Source organism: Apium graveolens, chromosome 5 (genome assembly GCF_009905375.1).
Source record: "Apium graveolens cultivar Ventura chromosome 5, ASM990537v1, whole genome shotgun sequence".
In the NCBI taxonomy this organism is placed as follows: Eukaryota; Viridiplantae; Streptophyta; class Magnoliopsida; order Apiales; family Apiaceae; genus Apium; species Apium graveolens.
This window is the reverse complement of record NC_133651.1, coordinates 627,036-647,982: the sequence shown is the minus strand read 5'-3', so window position 1 is coordinate 647,982 and position 20,947 is coordinate 627,036. Positions and strand designations below refer to the sequence as shown.

At 34.6% G+C, this 20,947-nt stretch overlaps 3 protein-coding genes across 3 annotated transcripts; 1 reads left to right on the top strand and 2 right to left on the bottom strand.

The window, feature by feature from the left end:
* The first annotated feature begins 4,186 nt into the window (after window positions 1-4,186).
* LOC141661369 (uncharacterized) lies at window positions 4,187-6,162 on the top strand. Its single transcript, XM_074468368.1, has 2 exons — window positions 4,187-5,242; window positions 5,348-6,162. Exons 1-2 carry the CDS (start codon window positions 4,886-4,888, stop codon window positions 5,954-5,956), a joined length of 966 nt encoding a protein of 321 aa, XP_074324469.1. The 5' UTR covers window positions 4,187-4,885; the 3' UTR covers window positions 5,957-6,162.
* Window positions 6,163-9,430: 3,268 nt separating this feature from the next.
* LOC141661785 (stromal 70 kDa heat shock-related protein, chloroplastic-like) lies at window positions 9,431-13,614 on the bottom strand. The gene is made up of 8 exons (XM_074468789.1): window positions 12,909-13,614; window positions 12,167-12,419; window positions 11,502-11,581; window positions 11,261-11,403; window positions 11,054-11,152; window positions 10,788-10,977; window positions 10,304-10,702; window positions 9,431-10,114 (listed from the first exon to the last, which is right to left on the bottom strand). The coding sequence occupies exons 1-8, from the start codon at window positions 13,437-13,439 to the stop codon at window positions 9,710-9,712; spliced, it is 2,100 nt and encodes a 699-aa protein (XP_074324890.1). The 5' UTR covers window positions 13,440-13,614; the 3' UTR covers window positions 9,431-9,709.
* Window positions 13,615-14,650: 1,036 nt separating this feature from the next.
* LOC141724920 (uncharacterized) lies at window positions 14,651-17,358 on the bottom strand. Its single transcript, XM_074527220.1, has 7 exons — window positions 17,062-17,358; window positions 16,655-17,020; window positions 16,464-16,552; window positions 16,279-16,347; window positions 16,053-16,192; window positions 15,124-15,275; window positions 14,651-14,890 (listed from the first exon to the last, which is right to left on the bottom strand). Exons 1-7 carry the CDS (start codon window positions 17,356-17,358, stop codon window positions 14,651-14,653), a joined length of 1,353 nt encoding a protein of 450 aa, XP_074383321.1.
* Between the last annotated feature and the right edge of the window lie 3,589 nt (window positions 17,359-20,947).

The following is a 20,947-nucleotide window of genomic DNA, read 5'->3' as shown; positions in this document are numbered from 1 at the left end:
AAAACACAACTCCAATGGAGACACCTGTTAGGTATATTTTTAGATGCCGATAAACAAGTATGCCAGATGTGACATCTATAATTTAAAAAATATAGATGATATGTAAAAAAACACAACTCCAATGGAGATACCTGTTAGGTATATTTTTAGATGCCGATAAACAAGTATGCCATATTTGTTGATTGAAACACCATCATCTAAATTCACTCCACGTCATTTCCCTCTCAAAAAACTCTATCCCAACTTTATTTCTCTCTGAAATGAAGAATTTTCCCCCTTTAACCTAGGGTATTTAGATATATATACTTGTTCATCACACACATATATATATTATTTTAATTATATGTAATGTGAAGTGTGAATTTTTTTTATGAAAAACTGTAAAAAATTTCATTGTTAACCAAATTTCATTAAATACCTATATAATAATTTTAATATATATTTTATAGTTTTAAAATTATTAAATAACTAATATAATGATAAAATTAGTTAAATATTTTATAATAAATAAACATAATATTTTTAACTAATTATTCTGGTGTTTATATTATAAGAATAATATCCTTAAATAAGTTTTAATTAATTTAATATTTTAGTTTCACTTGTATTTACTAAAAAATAATTAATTATTAATAATAATTTCTTCACAACTATATATGTTAAAAACAATCATTAATATAATTGTTGAAATTTGAAAATAACAATAAAACTTTTTTCAAATATAACTAATTATTTTAGCTAATACCACTAAAGTATAATTGCTTACAGGTTCAACAAATTTTACATAATACATATTTTATACTATTTTAACTAATGAATATAGCTAATAGCCTTGGAGATGCTCTAACTGCTATCAAGTGAGCATAGAGAATGAGATGTTTAAACTTTATATAAAAAATATCGAAGAAGGAGAATCTATCATACGATAAGAGACCAATAATCCTTTTACGGTCATATTCAACATTAATATGAGGAAATCAGTACTGATTAATGAGAAAAAAGACTCTTTATTTTACTCCCTCCGTCCCATTTTACATGTGTCTTTTAGAAAAAAAAATATATTAAAAAAATGGTTAGTTGGATAACATTTTCAATAAAATACCTCATTAAATGTATTGAAAAAAGTGAATAGATGCTAATTTTAGAAAGTCAAATCTTGGAAATAACAAATCTAAGAATAATTTTGAAAAATTATGCTTAAATTTACATTGAAAGAAGAGAGAGACAAGTAATTACAATTTATGAGTAAATGATCCAAATATCACATATCATAAAAATGATCTTTACTGTAACTCTGAAATGCCAAAAAAATTTGCGTTAATTCAAAAGTTGATAATTCAGCTAGTTGCTTAATGGATCAGCCAATTGGGGCTGCAATTTTTTTTAGATAAACGCATTTTTGCAATGTGTTAGTGACTTAACATATCAAAATTTTGCGTTTTCTTTTTTGAATTTAAAAACCAATCACATCAGTCTAGTCGTTAAACACGCAAGAAAAGTTTGCGTTTTTGAATTTGGAAATAAAACGCAACAAAAATTTGGGCCTTTTATGCCCAAATTTGTGATAATAAGGGTCATTACCCGATTAACGATTAAACAAGCTTTCCCGATAATAATAAGTATAATTTGAAAAGACAATATAATTATAATGCAACAACTATTACATCATCTATTACATCTCCGTGCGATTTTCGACCAACAATATTATTAGGCACATAATCTTTATTAAAAGCGTAATCACAATTATACATCACCAATTGACCATGTGTTGATGATCCTTCTTCGAGTAGTTCGACAAGGATATGTGCATGATTGTTAGTGAGTGTTTCAGCAATGTGTTTGCTGATCCTTCTTCTAAGTTGGATTTAATTGATGGTTTGATTAATTACATCTTCACATATGAGATGAGTATATGACAGAACACAGCAAACACAGAGAGGTGATCATTGTATCTCTTCTCCTTTCATGATTTCATGTACAGCAAATTATATCTACTAATAAGAGAGAATATAATAATAGTAGTGTCATGCATGTCTTTGTATTTCACTTAGCTGGAGACACTCTTTCTGCAAATGTCACCTCCTATTTCACTTTGTAGTCTATGCAGTTCATTAAAAGTAAACTTTGGGCCTTCAAACTAAAGTTACAAACTCTTTTTTCTTTTCCTTGTAGGTATAATTTGGTGACATAAATTATAAATTTATGGTTCCATGACCTTTTCGGCCTCAAAATTTGCACCTGCACTCATAAAATCTGAAGTTTAAAAGCGTACTTTTTCAGGATTCGAGTATCCAAAATATATTTTTTAACCCTTGAACCGGGAAAAAAAGCGGGTGAAAACCAGCCGGTCTAAGGGTAAAAAGTTACGCTTTCAGGACCTGAGAGGCAAAAAGGTACGGTAATGAATTAAAGGGGCTGATTGGTATATTGATGCAAATTTTAAGGTTTAAAAGGTCATTAAGGTTAAATTTATATATGTTTACTTATTAGATATGTCTTATAAATTTGTATTCATTCAAAGAATTTTGGGCTCAGCGAGAATATAAATCAGAACATGGGACAGTAAAAGATAAGTGATATTATGACATGAACTATGTTATCACGTTCGGTCTTAATCTTAAATTTTGATCCTATCGGGGTATTCATCTAAAATTTTAAGGTGTTTGAGGAAGATCCAATAGGATTCTCTCCTTAAACCGAACTCTGATACCATGTTGAGTAATCAGGTTATCTAAAAGCTTAAAATGTTAGAGAAAATTCCCAATAGAATGATATAGTGGGTAAATCTGGGGACCAAACATAATGCAAGTAGACAATTGTTATTGCCTCCAACACAATATGCAGTCTTCAAAAAGAATGTTATGGTTGATGAAGAATTTATACAGGTTTCGAGGGTTTAATGGAATAGTGGCCAAACTATATTTATGTAAACAAAGAAGAACAATCATCACACACAGCTCTTAGTTGCAGATTTCAAATGAAGATTTTTGGCCATCTTTTGATGGGACCAATCAATCCCATCTACAATTTCATCATCATTCCTAATCTCCTATTTCTGTCAAATTTTAATGAACACTCCCTGTAAAGCAGAAAAGAAAACTGTGTATCTTATCTAATTTTTCTGGTTTAGATCATACTATCAATTTATATGTGTGTCAAACCTTTCTTCACTTTTTTTTATTCTTCATGAATGTTTGTTTTGAATAATTAGCATGCCTTGCATTAGTGTTACACATTTCGTAAATCGGAATTATTCGGTTGAGGTACCGATTTATGATTTATCAGATGATTTTTAAAAAAACGGATGATTTATCGGCGATTTATCGGAAATCGTCAAATCGGATCAATATTTTTGACCGATTTTTGAACGATTTATCGACGATTTTTGAAAAATCGGCCGATTTCTATAACAAAGCTTACAAGTTGGTATATGTTTCGACAAATCTCGGAGGAGCGAGACTGAATTTAAAATCTGGAACGACAAGTGATAAGACTCTTACCCTCTTGAGTTATTTAACCGTGCTCATTCCCTATGAATGTTTAAGTTCATGTACAGAGAATAATCTAAGATTATACTTAAATATTCAAGTTTAGTTTAAGTATACAAGGTGAAAGTGATAATTTAATAATAAATTGACCAAAAACAGGATGAGGGGGCCTTAAAAAGGAGGAGAATCTCATAATAATTTTGACACAAGGAGGGTTCATCATTAAACTGCTTTAGGTGAGTAGACAAAAGAGATTACTACAATAGTATAATTTAGAGTAATGGTGTACCATGAAGTTTCCAACACAACAATTACATTGAGAGAGAGTAAAGTTGAAGAAGCCAAACACAAACAGCACTCTCTTCCAAACTAAACCAAATCAAAATGGAAGAATGGGACCAAGAATCTTAGTCAAGTGGTCAAACCTTTAGAACCCAAGAAATGCAATCTAGTAGCAGACAAAAAAAGAGATGCATAGATTGTAATTTCTCTCTTTAATCATCATGAAATATATATGGGGACTCTGTAAGTGCATAATGGGGACTGTAATCCCCTCAGCCTCTACTCAGTACTATAACTATTTTAGTCTTAATATTGCTAAAAATGTAAACTAAGCACTGCTATTTCAGTTTCAACAATAGTACTTTTTAGCATTGTTTTATTTAAATCTAAGTTATAGTACACAATTATGTAATGTAGTTTTATTCTAAACTCGCGGTCACTCTAAAACCTTAAGTTTGTAGAGAAAGATCACTTCCAATATCTTATATTATTATCCTAATAAAACGTCTACCCCATCTCGGAGATTTGTCTCTATTGAGTCTTTGACCATCGACCTCCATCTCAGAGATTTGTCTCTACTGAGTCTTGGACCATCGACCTCTTGTTACCAAAAGAACACGAGGTATATGCTAGAATAGTAGAATCCAATGTTAGGATAGTTAAGAACAAGTTTTGTATGACCTGTTTAAATTCAAATTGCTCTGATATTAATGAAGAATGATAGGTACTCTATTTTTTTGAGATATGATATAGCTCCCTTGCCATTTGCCAACTATTGTAACTCCCAAGTTCCTTTTTCCTATTCCAGTTGAAATCTCTCAAACCCATACAAAACACACACAGTCACAGATAATGTACACAAGTAACACAGCCCATGAACTTTACTTGTTGCCTTTCTGTACAATTCTGCCCAATAAACAATGATAATGGAAGATTCCCAATCATCTCCTCCACTCTATTAGAAACATCCATAATTACATCCAACCACTAATTCTTTTCACCATACACAACAAAGAACAAACCTTATAGCTCTCCTCTCCTTTCATTTTAAATATATAGCCATCAATCTCCATCACCTTTCCTTCCCCTCTCCATTAGTTTCTTCTCTTTCCCATATGATGAATCATTCTAATTCCTCTGTCAGTGGTTTCTACAACTTGATCACTCAAGGCCTTAACAATCTTGATCACTCTTTTCACTCTCATAACTTCATGTCAATTCAGTTCCTTCAACATGTTCTTTCTTCTCTTCAATCTTTTCATTCCCAGCTTTGCATTTTGGTTAGGAAACTTCATCTTCCATTAGGTGATAAGTGGCTTGATGAGTACATGGATGAAACTTCCAGGCTTTGGGAAGTTTGCCATGTACTCAAATCAGCTGTCTCTGGCATGGAACACTACTATGCAACTGCTTCTAACATTGCTTCTACTCTTCATGATCAGCAAAATTTAAATGCTCAACTTTCCCGCCAGGTTTTTCGATTAGTAGTTTTAGTTAATAGAGTCATCAAGATTGTAATGTATACCATACAAATATTTGTTTTCTCTACTAATGTTCTTGTTTTGTGATTTTTGCAGATTTTTCGAGCAATTTCGGGCTGTCAAAGGGAGATTGTGGGCTTGGAGGAGGATAATAGGAGCCTAATCGAAACAAGAATCCAACCATTATCGTTAAAATTCGATGAAAATTTATTGATAGAATCCAAGTTCAATGGTTATAGTGGTTTTAGGGGAGTGCTGTTTCTACTGAGAAATATTAACTCATTGCTTCTAATGATTCTACTTGGTGGGCTGGTGTATTTTTGCCCTGAAACTAGCTTATCAAATGAAGGACAGTATAATGGACACATGGTTTACAGTTCAGAGTTCATGGTTTCTGCATCAAGACTGCACCAAAGTTTGAAATCAACAATGGATGAACTGCAAGGACAGAGGCCAGGAGTGCTTCTTTATGAGTTCTTGATGGCAAAAAATGCCATGGAAGAGCTGAAAGCTGAGATGGGGACAAGTATGGAGTTCAATCAAACAGCTGTATTTGATGATATCAGTGAAAAGGTCAAGAACATGAAGAATTGCTTTGAGGTTTTGCAATGTGGAGCTGAGAACATTGTTGTGCAAATTGATGATTTCTTTGATGAAATAGTTGAAGGCAGGAAAAAGCTATTGGACATGTGCAGTCATAGGTAGAAAAATTAACCAAAAAAATTGAACTAGTGATGTGCAGCCATTAGGTAGGTGCAAAACAAATGTGCAAGACATCAGTAGATATGATGTAGTAGTTTTCAGACTTCTTGAAGTTGCAGAATCTGTGTTTCATGTTTAACTATTTTTGTGTTTGTAAAGTGCTTTCTCTTTTCTTTCATATCTATTAAAAAAATCTGGTATGCAGTTAATATAAGATTTGAAAAAAGATCTTTTATTTATCTCATGAAGAAATGAGGAATCTTGAAAGAAGAGGGGGGGATTTGATTCTTTACTTTGAAGAAAAGTCACATTTTTATCTATATAAGAGAAACAAGAAGAATATATCAGGACAGGGATAGCTTCAATAGAAAGCAAAATTTTCTTCCAACACCAAAGGGACAGATTCTTCTTATGATCAAAAGAAGAAAATTAAATTGATTCCTTTTTTAAGTTTCAACTGCATGATGATCAGCAGTACCAGAGCCATCTGTCATGCATGATACAGCTATATTTTTACATTAACATTTAATTTTTTTTTATATATACAACAGATTTTTAAAATCTACTAGCACTTTATAGAAAGAGCTTAAGATTTTGTGTTATCTGTATTTGTTCTGTTCTGTGATGTGAAATTGCTGCTGTTTATGAATCATAGGATAGGCCACTTAATTGTTCTACACTTCTACTGTATTGTAAATTGTTATTACTCAGGGAAAGAATAAGCCCATCTTATGACACCTATGGAAAGTAGAGTAGCACCTACTGCAGTACTTATCTTGATATCTCCACTTTCCCTTTCAGAATTTTAATTTAATATACGAAAAAAATATTACAACTAAGAAATTCAAATTAATTAAGTATACTAAGTAATAAATGTATATATAGATTCAAGTAGGAGGTCCTGTTTGTCTGGATAAAATTGGAAGTAGAGTCTGATCCGGTCTGGATATGTTTTTGGATAAAACTAGAACCAATATCATATCCTGGATTTTAAAAATTGAAAACCGCAATCTCAACTAAACCATTAGGTTTGGTTTTAAAACCCCTAGTTTAATTTATATGATTTCCGTTATAAAGCCAAATAAAATAGAAATGAAACAAAAAAATATTTAGTTCAAACAAAATTATACTTTGGTTTGTTGATAATAGCCAATGCCAGGGAGCAAAGAACTCAGAAGACTTGGCAAGTTGTTTTTAAGGGAGGCAGGTTAGTGACTCGTTGATGAATATTTAACTAGAAACGAGTCTAAGGCCATCTCCGGTCGTTGTAATCCAAAAAATCAAATTTAAAATTACCAACTGATCCAAATTTGTGACAAAACTGCAGCAGTGACCCAAATGTTTTGATACAAATTTGGTTCAGTTTCGGTTTTTTGCTCAGTCTTAGGTTCCTAAGTGAATTATTCTAGAAGTAAGCATGCAAGTGAATTACCACACACACATATAAAGTAAATGCAAATGTTATGCAAATAGTAGACACTAGACATGTATATCTAAAGACTAACTGTAGATAAAATAAAAGAGAGGTTTAAAAAAGTAGAAACAAGAAACTTTTACAGTTGAACTGTGGCTGTTAAAGATTAAAAAAAGAAAATTAAGAGAAATGATGGTGCTTCTCTGCATGGCAATTTCAGAAACCTAAATGAATATATATGGCAGAGCATGTTCTTGATGAATAGGTTCAAAGCTGTTATTTTTGTCCTTTGATTCACATGAGCTTTCAGTTTATTATAACACATAATAATTTTAAAAGTAGGTTGTGCTGTGAACTGTGAACGACAGAGGAGAAAGGGTAAATGACAAGTAACAGTAATAGTATCTTTCAGCTACATATTTAGTAGTTACATATCCAGTTGTAATAGTAAATGACTAATCATTTCAGTAGTGAAACAATGATGGAAAAGTAGGGCAAAGGTACATGGATACATACACAAAAACAGAAATGAGATTCATGAGTTTACTTTTATAGAACAAAAGAGTTGGTTTCTTTGTTTCTCTGGAGAAGCTTTTGTCTGATTCTGGGTGGTTTGGAATGAAAATGAAAGCAAGCAACAGAAATGTGCTGTTATTTATGATGGAAAAGGAGCCCAAAGTCTATCTCTGCAGCAACTGTCTTAACATAACTAGGCAGTATCCCTGACATTTCTTCTGTTATTAATCATTTCTTACTGCCTCCTTTCATGTTACCATTTCACTTCCAATCCACACTTTGCTCAAGAAAAAAAGTGTCTTTAATTTCAACAGCTCACAACTCACAACTCACATCATGAATTTCATTTCACCCAAATTAAAGTTGTAGCATGTAGTTTTTTTTGGCTAAGAATGTACTGTATTCTTTCACTTGTGATCATTTGCATTGCACACACATCTCATGGAATTAGATTCAAATTTCAAACTCCGGTCTTCTTCTTACCGGATGGAGATGGCGTCATAACGCTAATACAGTGCCCCTTTTGTAAAAATCGCATTTGGTGTCAAGGGTAACCCTGATTATAGGCAAGACTAAAACTAAGGCCACGCAAATAGGACCCCAAAGTTTCCAACTCTTTTATATAAATGTATAAAATTCCATGATATATGTATAATATGATCCCATAAACTGATTTCGACTAAGATCACGCGAATCTCAGGGTTGGCTGTTGGACATATATACATTTTGTAACAAGCTTTTTCCTATGCAACTTAAAAGGACTGTAATGCAAGCCCATGAATTTCTAAACCCGATTACCTGAATTTCTAAACCCGACTAGCTGAGATTATGTCTGAATGTTGCAAATTGTAGGTTAGAAGCTTCGTGAGCTTATCAGTATATTCTCCGTCTCTAATGTGTATATTCTCCGTCTCTAATATACTACTCAGAATTCTAAATTTTTGCTCAATTTCAACAGATTTGTTATATCTTTGCCTCAGGATTAGTTGTCATGCTATGTGCTTATCCCTGTGTTTCTATGATGACAGAGTAGATAGCAAAATTTAGACTTAACTCTGAAATCCGTTGTAATATTAGCTATCCTGTATACATCACAAATCCATTCTATTTTAGCTTTCCTGCACATCATCTTATAATATTACACCCTGTTTAATTAGTTCTGAATAAAAAAAATTAAAAACTGATAAATTTTCAGAAATGCATTGTTCTATATGCATTTCTCTAAATCTGTTTGGAATTGTAAATTCAAGGTCAGTGATTAGGTAGCAATAAAGCTACAGAACAAGGCAGATGAAATGCCTTCATTATAATCTAAAGACAATGAGAATATCAGAACCCTCTACATTCGTAAGATTGGTGAAACAATCATTGAGCAAGACCTAATTGATATCTTCAACGCATGTAATGAAACTGAAAAATTAATGTTGGTGGCTCGGTGCCCTCACAAACTTGTGCTTTTGTTACCTGCACGACCAGAGACTGTAATTGCACACTTAGTCGAACAGGATGTAGGTTTAAGCCAAAATGAAGCCATTTTTGGACAACCATTTAACCGGAGAGGAACCACAATAGCATGTATTAACAATTTTAACTCAGCTTACTGATACAAATATTAACCTATCAGATAACCTACTTTGCTAATTAGGACCTTTCTATACAACCAAAAAATCACATGTTATAAGACACTAGTAAACCCCAGTACTAATTCAGTTCCAGAAAAAAATGTCATTTATCCCTTATAAAGGGGTGCGAGGGCTAAGAATGAGAAGCTTTAACACGTATAGAAGAAGCAGCCATGACCAAAAACGCTTACTATGTTTGGCTTATCAGTTGCTGTCTGTGAAATCTGCATCAATAACATCTCCTTCCGGTCCCTTGTTCGATGCTTCTGATGGACCATCTGCTCCCCCAGCTGCAGGACCAGCACCAGCACCAGGTGTAGCACCAGGTTGGTTGTAGAGGGACTGGCCTAGCTGCATGACCTCCTGGTTCAAGGCAGCCATGGTGTCCTTAATCACCTGAGTCACACCTTCTGTAATAGCCTTTTTTAGTTCCTCAAGTTTTGCTTCGACCTTTTCTTTCACTTCTACAGGAACCTTTTCACCAAGCTCCTTCAGCTGCTTCTCTGTTTGGTACACAACAGAATCAGCCTGGTTCTTCGTGTCTATTGCATCTCTCTTTTCCTTGTCTTCCTTGGCAAACCGCTCAGCTTCTGAGACCATTCTCTCAACCTGTTTTTCATAGGCAAAATTTCTGTTATAAGACTCATTTATTGTCAACTAAACAAACTTTGTTGCCTAACATATTTACCAAAAATTTGGAAGCCACTAAAATTGATTGGGTTACACACTTTACTCCAACAAAATGACTGATTTGCTAATGGATTCAGTAACTAATGCATAAGAAACAAGCCAACACACCTCATCACTGGGCAATGTGCTAGCCCCTGTAATGGTAATATCTTGCTTCTTCCCAGACCCCTTGTCAACAGCAGTAACAGACAGAATACCATTTGCATCGATGTCAAATTTAACTTCAATCTGGGGAACTCCGCGTGGAGCTGGTGGGATCCCATCAAGACGGAAGCTGCCAAGGGATTTGTTGTCCCTAACAAATTCCCTTTCACCTTGAAGGACATTAATATCAACACTAGTTTGTCCATCAGCAGCTGTCGAGAATACCTCTGATTTTGAAGTGGGCAAAGTTGTGTTCCGCGGGATAATCTTTGTCATAACACCACCAAGAGTTTCAAGCCCAATAGAAAGAGGTGTCACATCCAAAAGAACAATATCACTGACATCCCCAGCCAACACCCCAGCCTACAATCGAGCAGATCATATTAATTAGATCAAACTGCTGCAATTTCCCCAGAGTTATAATACAACAAAGGGAAGTAGATTTAACCTGTACTGCAGCTCCTAGAGCAACCACCTCATCAGGATTGACAGTAACATTTGGGTCCTTTCCAGTTAAAGATTTCACTACTCCCTGGACAGCAGGAATACGAGTGGAACCACCAACAAGGATCACTTCATCTATATCACTGATAGATAGTTTTGCATCCCTCAAGGAATTTTGAACAGGGGTTTTAAGTCTAGGGAATTAAAACATGAGAAAATTTAGATAAATGACTTGCAGACAATTACAACTAATACAAAGAGTTAAAGTACCTATCGAGGAGATCTGAACAGAGTTCCTCAAACTTTGCCCTAGTTAGAGTAGTTTCTATGTGCTTGGGACCATCTGCAGTGGCAGTTATGAAAGGCAAGCTGGGAGGAACCAAAACCATAGCAGATAAATTCAATAGGAAACAACCAAAATAAAGCACATACTGTAAATACTGTTATTTAGAGCTCCAGACACTACATGTTGATTACCTAATATTTGCCTGAGTCAAAGTCGACAGCTCCATCTTAGCTTTCTCGGCCGTCTCAGTTAGACGCTGTAGAGCTTGTTTGTCCTTCAAAAGATCTATGCCCTCATCATTCTTGAAACTCAATGCAAGCCAATCAACAATTCTCTGTTTGTGGCATATAATGTATATGAAACTTTATTAGCAAACCAAGTCATATAACACAATATAACCAGAAATCCAGAGGCGTAAAAAAAAATGATTACCTTATCAAAGTCATCACCACCGAGATGTGTATCTCCAGATGTCGAAAGCACCTCGAACACTCCATCACCAACTTCAAGAACTAGAACAAGGATACACATATTAACAATATGACAACTGCCAAACTTGTGAACGTATATTACACCGAGTGAGTACCCTATCCAAAGTACGGCATATCGTAGTCACATACAACGCATTTCTTTCTGGGGGGCGTGGGGAATGAAAGTTTACAGGATATAATCACAGAGTACGATTAATTTTTAAAACATTGATTGACTATTAAACCCATTAAAGGTAGTCTACACAATATCACTACAGAGTATCATTAATTCTTAAAACATAGATTGACTTTTAGAACTTGCACATAGAAACACAGCTTTCAAGTGGCGAACAATACACGGATACCAGAAGCTGTGGGGCATATCCCATATAACATGGATACATGGAATTCATCATGGCTTTATATACGACGATGTAACCAAAAACAACTTAATATATGGTGTTAACTACCAATTGCTGGTGCAAAGATGTTAAGAAGAAGGTATGAAAAAGCACCGGCACAGAACAGCTACATAAATACTCTACTAAAAAAATTAGAAATCAATTTCACCTTGTAACAGATATAGAGATGTTAAAACAATATTACAATGTCAACATATCTCAGTACCTGAGACATCAAAGGTTCCTCCTCCAAGGTCAAAAACAAGAATGGTTTCATTGTTCTTCCTTTCAAACCCATAAGCTAAAGACGCGGCTGTAGGTTCATTGATAATTCGTAGAACCTCTAAGCCGGCAATTCGACCTGCATCCTTGGTAGCTGTACGCTGGGAATCATTGAAGTATGCCGGAACTGTCACGACAGCCTTTGAAACTTTTTCATTCAAAAACTTTGACGCATCATCCACAAGCTTTCTCAAGACCTATACCCAAACATAACAAAAGGCATTTTGTCAAAATATATATTCAACCACATGTAAAGCTTTTATGTGTATTCTACTTTTAATTCCAGTAATCTGTATTTTTTATAATAGTAAGCAACTGCCCAGAACATGTTTAGCAACAACAAAAACTACCAACATGTACTACAAGAAAAAGAAAACATATCACTCCAAGACCAAATCAAGTCAACCACATAAACCAATTTTGTGACAACACGTGAAAGACCCTGTGTGCATAAAATCCCAACTAGAACTTCAGAATATAAACAATCAAATAATATGCAAATCCGGTGATCCAGTGATTCATTATCGCCAATATATCAGTCACTGTAAACAACGCAGTAGGACATACTTACCTACTCAACGACAAACACACAAACTATCACATTTCACAACAATTTAAAGCAACAAATTGAACTGTTTAAATTCACAGTCTCAATCACATTTACACCATAACATATATGTATATACCTGAGCAGAAATTTCCTCGGCAGCAAATTGTTTGCCAATGGCGGGACAATCGAGCTTAACATTCCCATTCTCATCTCTAATGACATTATAACTAACTTGCTTAGCCTCCTCATCAACCTCAATCATTTTCCTGCCAATAAACCTCTTAACCGAAAAGAAGGTATTCTCCGGGTTAACAACAGCCTGTCTTTTGGCAATTTGACCCACCAATCTATCCCCATTCTTCGTATACGCCACCACAGACGGTGTCGTTCTCTGCCCCTCCGCATTGGTAACAATCACCGGCTTTCCACCTTCCATAGCACCCACGGCTGAATTAGTAGTCCCCAAATCAATCCCCACCACTTTCTCCGCCGCGACACGTAACACATGGTTTCTTCTGTTACTGCATTTTCTTAGCCTCGGGAGTGATGATTTGGGGGTTGTGAATGATACTGAGGTTCCGAAAAATGGAGATTTTGAGTTGGTTCGCGTCGGGTTGGGGGTGTAATTGGGTCCGAGGACGTGGATTTGAGCTGCAGTGGAAGCCATTTAGGGGGGTAAATTATAAGTTGAATTGAAACCCTAGGTTGGAATGTAAATAGAGGGAGAAGTAGAATTGAGTTGTTGAGTTATTAAAACCCTAAAAATGAAATGAGAGATATGAGAAGATAAGAGAAGAGATTGTGAGGAGAGGTTTTTAGAAGAGAGAGAGAGAGAGAGGACAAGGGGAAGGCTCCAGAGAATATGTAGCGGAAGGTTCTAGTAGTTGTGATGGTTGTGCAATGAAATCATTTGGGCCTACCTCCTGTTTTCATTCTATATTGTTGGGCTGCCTGTTTGGGCGGACAAATCCAAGATATGTATTTACAATAAATGTGTTTTTCAAATTATTGTTCCAAGGGGCATGGAGTCCAATATCAAAATAACTCTCAAAAATACCTAACATTTATTAATTATATATTAATCGGGGAGACTCATATTAATATATGTAAGGCCACACAAAGGTCAAAAACCGAACCAGACCAGATCGACTTGGACCGGACCGAATACTGAATTTTTTCAGAATTAAGGACCGAGGATCGGACCGGCTCTATCTGATATTGGGACTCGACCGGACTGGAAAAGTCCGGTTTGGACCGGAACTGGACCGGTTTAATTAATATTTATATAAAAAATTATTTATATAATTTATTTAAAATAATTATAATTTTATTTAAAATAATTATAATTTATATTTAAAATAATAAAATGATAGTAGATTTATCTTTTTTTATTTTTTAACTAATTATAAATTATATTTTAAAAAAATAATGACGAAGTTTTTATGTTGTAGTATATCACACGTGTGTGTTTGTAATTTAAACTTTATAAAACTCTGTAGTGAGATAACTCTACATGTTGTAGATTTGTAGTTATAAAAGGACATATAGTTAGATAATTTTACGTGTTACAGACTTGTAGTTATAAAAAGACTAGCGTTTTACCCGTTATACACACCAAATGATTATTTTTTAAAATATTAATATAATTTTATAAATATATAAATTCAATTATTAATTATTTAAATATCATTGTACAATCAAATCATATTACTAAATCATATTTTTCTTTTCGATCAAATTAAATGTTAAGAGTTATTTTTATATTAATAAGGGTTCACGTTACTCGATCAGAAATGATATCCTTATTTCTCATTTTGTAATAAAAAAATTTTACAAGATATATTCAGTATAATCTCAATTTTTGAATTCACCCGGATATTAACCAGGCATAAGTTCATTCCTCAACCCCGTTGGAATGGAATTAAAATTCCCGCAAGAATTTCTTGGCCTCCTTTCACCACTTTGTCCACCTTGATTTGGAGTTTCTTGGCCTCCTTGACTGGCTTCTTCAAGTGTACTAGAGTTTGAAGCCTCCTTTCCACCACCAACTTTAGCTGTCTTTGCCTTCTTGGTCCTAGTTTTCACTTGCTTCTCACAACCATTAGCTTTGTCATGTGCCTGTGAACATAAGAAGTACATACTCTTCATATACTACTCCTGATGTGCACACATTATCATATCGAGATAATGAAAAAACAACATACCCTAGCAGGTCAAGTCCTCATATTATGAGAATATTCAGTACAATAAGAGCACCTGATTTTGGTGTTCTGTCTCTTTAACCTTGTAGCCCCAGGGGTGGTTACATCATTGGTTTTGTTCCTTGATTTCTTTGGCCTTCCTATTTGTACCTTAAGTACATGTGGCAGTGGCTTAGGGTAGTCTGTTGCATCCCATTCTTCTTCACCGCAAATGGGATCAAGAATGTGGTTGTATGTTGCAAGGAAATTATCCTTTGAGTAGCAAGCATGAATATACTCCTCATAATTTTTCTTAGACCATGCTATGCAAGCACATGCATGGTAACATGGTATACCTGAGATTAGAGGTGGCCAGACGGTCGGGCCGTCCGGGCCGTGTCGAGTTTCAAGCGAGCCGAATCAATTAGCCACTAACTCGTGAACGACACGTAGAAGTGAACGAGCCGAGCCGAGTCGTGCCGATTTGATAAAGTGATAACCCGGGATCGGCTCGTGAATTAGGCGAGTTAGGCGAGTTAGGCGAGTTATACGAACGCGAGCCGAGTTAGGCGAATGCGAGCCGAGTTAGGCGAATGCGAGCGGTTCGTTCAGGCGAATTCAGGTGAATTCGGGCGAGTTTGGCGAATTCAGGCGAGTTACGAAGGGTAAAAATGTGAAAGTAAGGACAGAATAGAAGACAAGTTATATAAAGCAGTCCATTTTTAAAAGTCTGAGGCCACTGCCTCTCTTTTTCATTCACAGTTCCACTTTTCTCTCAACACACACACACATTTTCCTGTACGTATAGATTACTTACACAATTATCAATCTCTTAAAACTGTGACTCGCGGGCCGAGCCGTGCCGGTTCGAGCCGTGTCGGTTCGTGCCGTGTCGGTTCGTGCTTGCAAAGTCGTTGGCGGTTAAAGCGGGCCGGGCCGGTCCGGTTCCGGTTTTCAGATTATTAACTCGTGGTCGGTTCGTTTTAAGTAACGGCTCGATCCGAATAGTGACTCGGCACGTCTCGAGGCGAACTGTACGAATTTCCGGCGAGCCGAATAGCGAGCGGGCCGATCCAAACCGCTCGTTTGGCCGGCTCTACCTGAGATCTCCCATTTCCTGCATGCACACCTTTTGGCCTCCAAGTCCACCACCATTTGGTAACCCCCATCACTCATAGTAACCAGGTACTTTGCACCTCCAGACCATACCGCATGACAACCTTTAATCAACTCAACAGATCTACAAACAAAATATTAGGCATTAACAATTAGTATCACATAAACTTGAGACATGACACTGCAACATAGTTAGTTGAAGACACTTACTTATTCAGTCTTCTCATGGCATTAGGGCAAATAGGGTTCAAGGCATAACTATTAAGCATCTTGTCCCTCCTTTTTGTATCATTTTCATGACATCAATATGTATGCTTTGTGGCATTGACTGTATAGGCAAGTCCCTATATTTTCCAATGGTGCTATTAAATACCTCACATTGGTTATTTACAAACTGGTCAGATTTAGGTGTCAATCTGAAGGCACTTCTATTCCATTGAGTTCTTGGTTTTTCAGATAACCAATCATAGCATTTCTTTGATAACTGCCAATACATGATTTTATAATGAATAAGCACATAATTCAAGAAAGTATGACTAATGATTAATAACCAAATGATTAATGACATGGAATGACAACAGCTTACCTTTTGAAGCTCATCCATGTGCTTCTTAAATGTGTATTCAGTTGTAGCCCTAGCTGCTTTCCAGAGAATCATCCTGACACCAATGCCTTTGTGTTCTTTCCACATGTTTCTGTACAAGTGCATAACACAGAACCTATGTTCTGCATTAGGCACAATATTTTCCAAGGCATTAATCAAGTCATTCTGCCTATCAGATATAAATGTCCAGCTGTTGTCATTCTCAATGTTCAAGTCTTCAACTACTTGCTTTAAAAACCAATTCCAACTCTCACTATTCTCAGCTTCCACCACTGCCCAAGCCAATGGATACATCCCATTATTAGCATCTGTACCAATAGCTGCTAATAGTTGGCCACCATAAAGGCCCTTTAAGTGGCACCCATCCAGCCCTATTAATGGCCTACAACCCTCTTTGAATCCCTTCTTAACTGCTCCAAAGCAAATGTAGAATCTTTTGAATCTTTTCTGTCCAACCTCTTCTGTACCACAACATCTTCAGTCATCACCAAGACAGTGCTATCAGGAAATGCTTTCAATAAAGCATTATCATAGTCCCAAACTCTTGAATACTGCTCCACATGCTTCCCATTAATTTTCTGCAATGCCTTTCTTTTGGCCCTAGCAATTGCATAAATGCTCACATGACAGCCCCAATCATTGACAACCTTTTTCAGAAAATCTTGCAAAGGCCATGTGGGGTTCATCCTTATGTCATTTTCATAGTAATTCGCAATCCATTTAGAATTTATCTGTTTCTGATCAAATTACTTTTCTGCACTACAGGTTTTCTTTCAACAATGGCTTGCTTTTTTACGCTTTTTTACTGCCTCTATGAACACCTTTGCACTTGCAAATAACTGCCCCAACTCAAACTTTGGATGCCCCATCTCACTCTTCTCATAAAAAACAGACCACTTGATCTCTTCTTCATCTGTGGAGTTAGCAGCCATCCTCTCTTCTTCACTGTCTGCATATTGTGTAGAATCAATTGAATATTCTACATTTCCTCCTATCCCCATGTCATCTGTAACCCTTGTTTTCCCCTTGTCAGTCATGTTTCCTTCTCCTTCTGCTTTTCCTTTTCCTTTTACAGTTTTATTGTTTATTTTCTCAACCTCTTTTGCTTCTCTCTTTTTTGCCCTCTCATTCTTATAGAAATAAACATCATCATCTGTGCTGTCAACATTGGAGGAGTCACTGTGAAATGAATCATCAGTCAACTCATCTTGACACACCACAAAATCTTCATTCTCTGAGTCAGTATGATCACTAAACACCTCATCATCATCTGTATGATCTTCAACTTCACCTTCATTCTCTGGATTCCCCTCTACATCTGCATTCTCTGCATTTTCCTCCTCATCTGCTTCGTAGTCAAAAAGACCCTCATACACACACATTTCTCTAAGAAAATCTTCAGAATTGAGGTGGTCATTCTCCACAAATTCCAAGTTAGGATCTTGTAAAGGGTTGTACTCCTGTGACATTTTCCCATCAGGTGTGACTACTGCTAGGGGTTTGGAAGCAATGGAAACAGCAAAAACAAACACCAACCTTGAAGGTGGCACAAGTTCACACATGTCTAAAACATGAGCATCTGATTATAATGTCCATACACCATTGACCCAATCTGTTTTTGGAAATTTATAACTAAATGAATGACACCCATCTTGACCACATTCTGTTAGCATAGACTTTAACTCAATTATACTCGTCATGTCTACATTACACCCGTCTACATAAACAAAATCTCCACCAACATAATTCCTAGGATTTTCAGAGATGACCCCACCATAATACAGTTTAATTGTAAACATATCTGCAGCTGAGAAAAATAACAAACAAAAACAGAAAGTGGGGAACAAATCACAAACATATACATAAAGGAGGACATAAACAATTCAATACACGTGAATGGGACCACTACCAGGCCAAAACCCTAATTTGTACTCGTCAAACACTAACAGCTAGCAAACCCTAAAATTTATCTGTAACTGGAGATATCGAAATCCTAACATACATATATGACAAACCTTAACATTACATCTCAAGAACCGTATTTTTATACAAATTACAGAGATTGGGGATACCCTAATTTACCCTAAAATTACTGGAGATATCGAACACTTACCTGTATAATTGGGGCATTCATTTGGTGAGTAAATATCCCTTTCTTCCCTTGGACGAATTAACCAACTCATGCTTGCTAGATTTTGGATCACCTTTCTCTTCAGTTTGCAAGAAAATGGAAAAAGAGGAGGCGAAAAGGTACTGGTAAAAGCCCGCGTAATTGGTTTATGTGGAAAAGACGATGATGCCCTCCATTTTTTGTCATGGCGTTAATAAGATTTAACAGATTGCATTCATCTGTAACGGAAATAGAAATGTAGTATTTCAGTTGGTTATTTTTGAACTGTAATATTGCAAGCGGTGTCTTCACCAAAGTGCGAGTACACAAAGTGTACTTTACTCTATAATTAATTAATTAATAACTCAAATATGAATTAACATTAATTATCGTATGATTAAAAAATAAATATAAAATTACCCCTTAGAATATATATTATAATATGAAATAATAAAAGTTAAATTGGGAAGGTAGACGAAGAATTTAAAGATCAAAAAATTCCTTAATTTTTCCTCTTGAGTATTCAGAAGTCAAAAATTCAACAGTATGTATTCAGTATTCTCTCGATTTTTGAATTCGTCCCGATATTGATTAGGTATTCCCCGTTCGAACAAAATTAAAATTTCCACCAAGAATTTGCGATAAAAATCTAAATATAATAAAATAATATAAATATATAATAGAATAAATTTTACAATTAATTAATTAATCAAATATGAATTAACTTTTAATTATCTTATGACTAAAAAATAAACGTGAAAGAATTTATCAGATATAAATCATATTATAATATGAAATAATTAAAATTTAAAAATAATAATAAAAGTACACATAAATTATATTATTTTTAATTATTTATATTATATATATATATATATAATTTTTTTGTAATATTTTATGACGATTGGGAAAAGAGATAAAATATGAATATAGTATTGTCGAGTTAAGTACGGGCCAGATTGAGTGGAGACAATCCTCAATATTGGTTTTTATTATTTCATTATAATTATATAATATTATTAATAATTACGCATAATTTCATGTGTATCTACATGATTAGCTTTTGTAACTATATTTTAGGAGAACTCATAAAAATGATTCTTAAATTAGATGAAATATGAATATTTTAGGAAAACTCATCAAAAATGATGCTTATACATTGCTAACTTTTTAGGTAGCTCATAATACACACTAATATCTATATATGCTTGCATCAATGTTGTTGGATTTCTGAAGACGGTATCAAAAATTTAAATTTATTTGAATATTAATTGTATATATGAATTTATATTATATATAAATTAGTAGATTTATGATAATTAGGTAGATTTTAGGTCGCGTGTAAGTTAATTCTTTTTAAAATATAAGAATATATAAAATTAAATAATAATGATATATAATAAGATAACATTGCTAGTTGACCAAATTCATATTTAATAAAATATATTTATTTTTGTGGGACTCATCTTTCACTCGTAATCTTATGTATTCAAAAATATTAAATTTTTATATGCCTATTAGTTGAGAATCAACTTAGGGAATTTCTTATAAATTTCATAAAAATAATATAAAATTAAAAAATGTGGTTGGTATAAAATTTAAGTTCAGGATAATAAATATAATTGATGTAAAATTTAGTAGAATTTGTGAGTAACTAATTGTAGATCAAAATCAAGAAATTAAATAATTAAATTCAAATTCAAATTAGAATAATAAACGGTCTTTCTAATGTGTGCCAATGGCACACAATAAGCACTAACTCTCATGAGTTTGGTGCATTTTTATTGGTGGAGTTGTTGTAAATGCAGGAGTCCATCAATATTTATGATTAGAGTATCAATCAAAATGCACCAAACTCATGGGATTGTGTGCCCTTGGCCACACATTAGAAAACCCGATATTATTATTAATATTCATATTTTTTTGATAAGTCAATTATATTAATAACATAAGGCCTCTCTAACTAGAGGAAAACGAGTCCAATACAAAGCTTGGAGAAACAGAAACCTAGAGATAGAAAGCAACTACTGGAAAAGAAATCTAGACATGCACCAATTATTACTTGATTGAACTGAGGAAAAACCCTCAGTTCTGTCCGTCCTTGAGAGGATCGGACATATTTTTAGCAGCGTGTCCGCCCTGTTAGCCTGAATTAGGGTGACTAG

What these genes read in the sequence shown, in the direction of transcription:
- LOC141661369 (XM_074468368.1), top strand. Translation starts at nt 4,886, where the DNA reads ATGATGAATCATTCTAATTCCTCTGTCAGTGGTTTCTACAACTTGATC. An exon ending in ATGCTCAACTTTCCCGCCAG is followed by an intron (nt 5,243 to 5,347) that starts GTTTTTCGATTA and finishes TGATTTTTGCAG; the next exon opens with ATTTTTCGAGCAATTTCGGG.
- LOC141661785 (XM_074468789.1), bottom strand. Translation starts at nt 13,439, where the DNA reads ATGGCTTCCACTGCAGCTCAAATCCACGTCCTCGGACCCAATTACACC. An exon ending in CTCTAGGAGCTGCAGTACAG is followed by an intron (nt 10,703 to 10,787) that starts GTTAAATCTACT and finishes GCTCGATTGTAG; the next exon opens with GCTGGGGTGTTGGCTGGGGA. An exon ending in GCACATTGCCCAGTGATGAG is followed by an intron (nt 10,115 to 10,303) that starts GTGTGTTGGCTT and finishes TATGAAAAACAG; the next exon opens with GTTGAGAGAATGGTCTCAGA.
- LOC141724920 (XM_074527220.1), bottom strand. Translation starts at nt 17,358, where the DNA reads ATGAACCCCACATGGCCTTTGCAAGATTTTCTGAAAAAGGTTGTCAAT. An exon ending in ACATGGATGAGCTTCAAAAG is followed by an intron (nt 16,553 to 16,654) that starts GTAAGCTGTTGT and finishes ATGTATTGGCAG; the next exon opens with TTATCAAAGAAATGCTATGA. An exon ending in TTGACACCTAAATCTGACCA is followed by an intron (nt 16,348 to 16,463) that starts GTTTGTAAATAA and finishes TGATACAAAAAG; the next exon opens with GAGGGACAAGATGCTTAATA.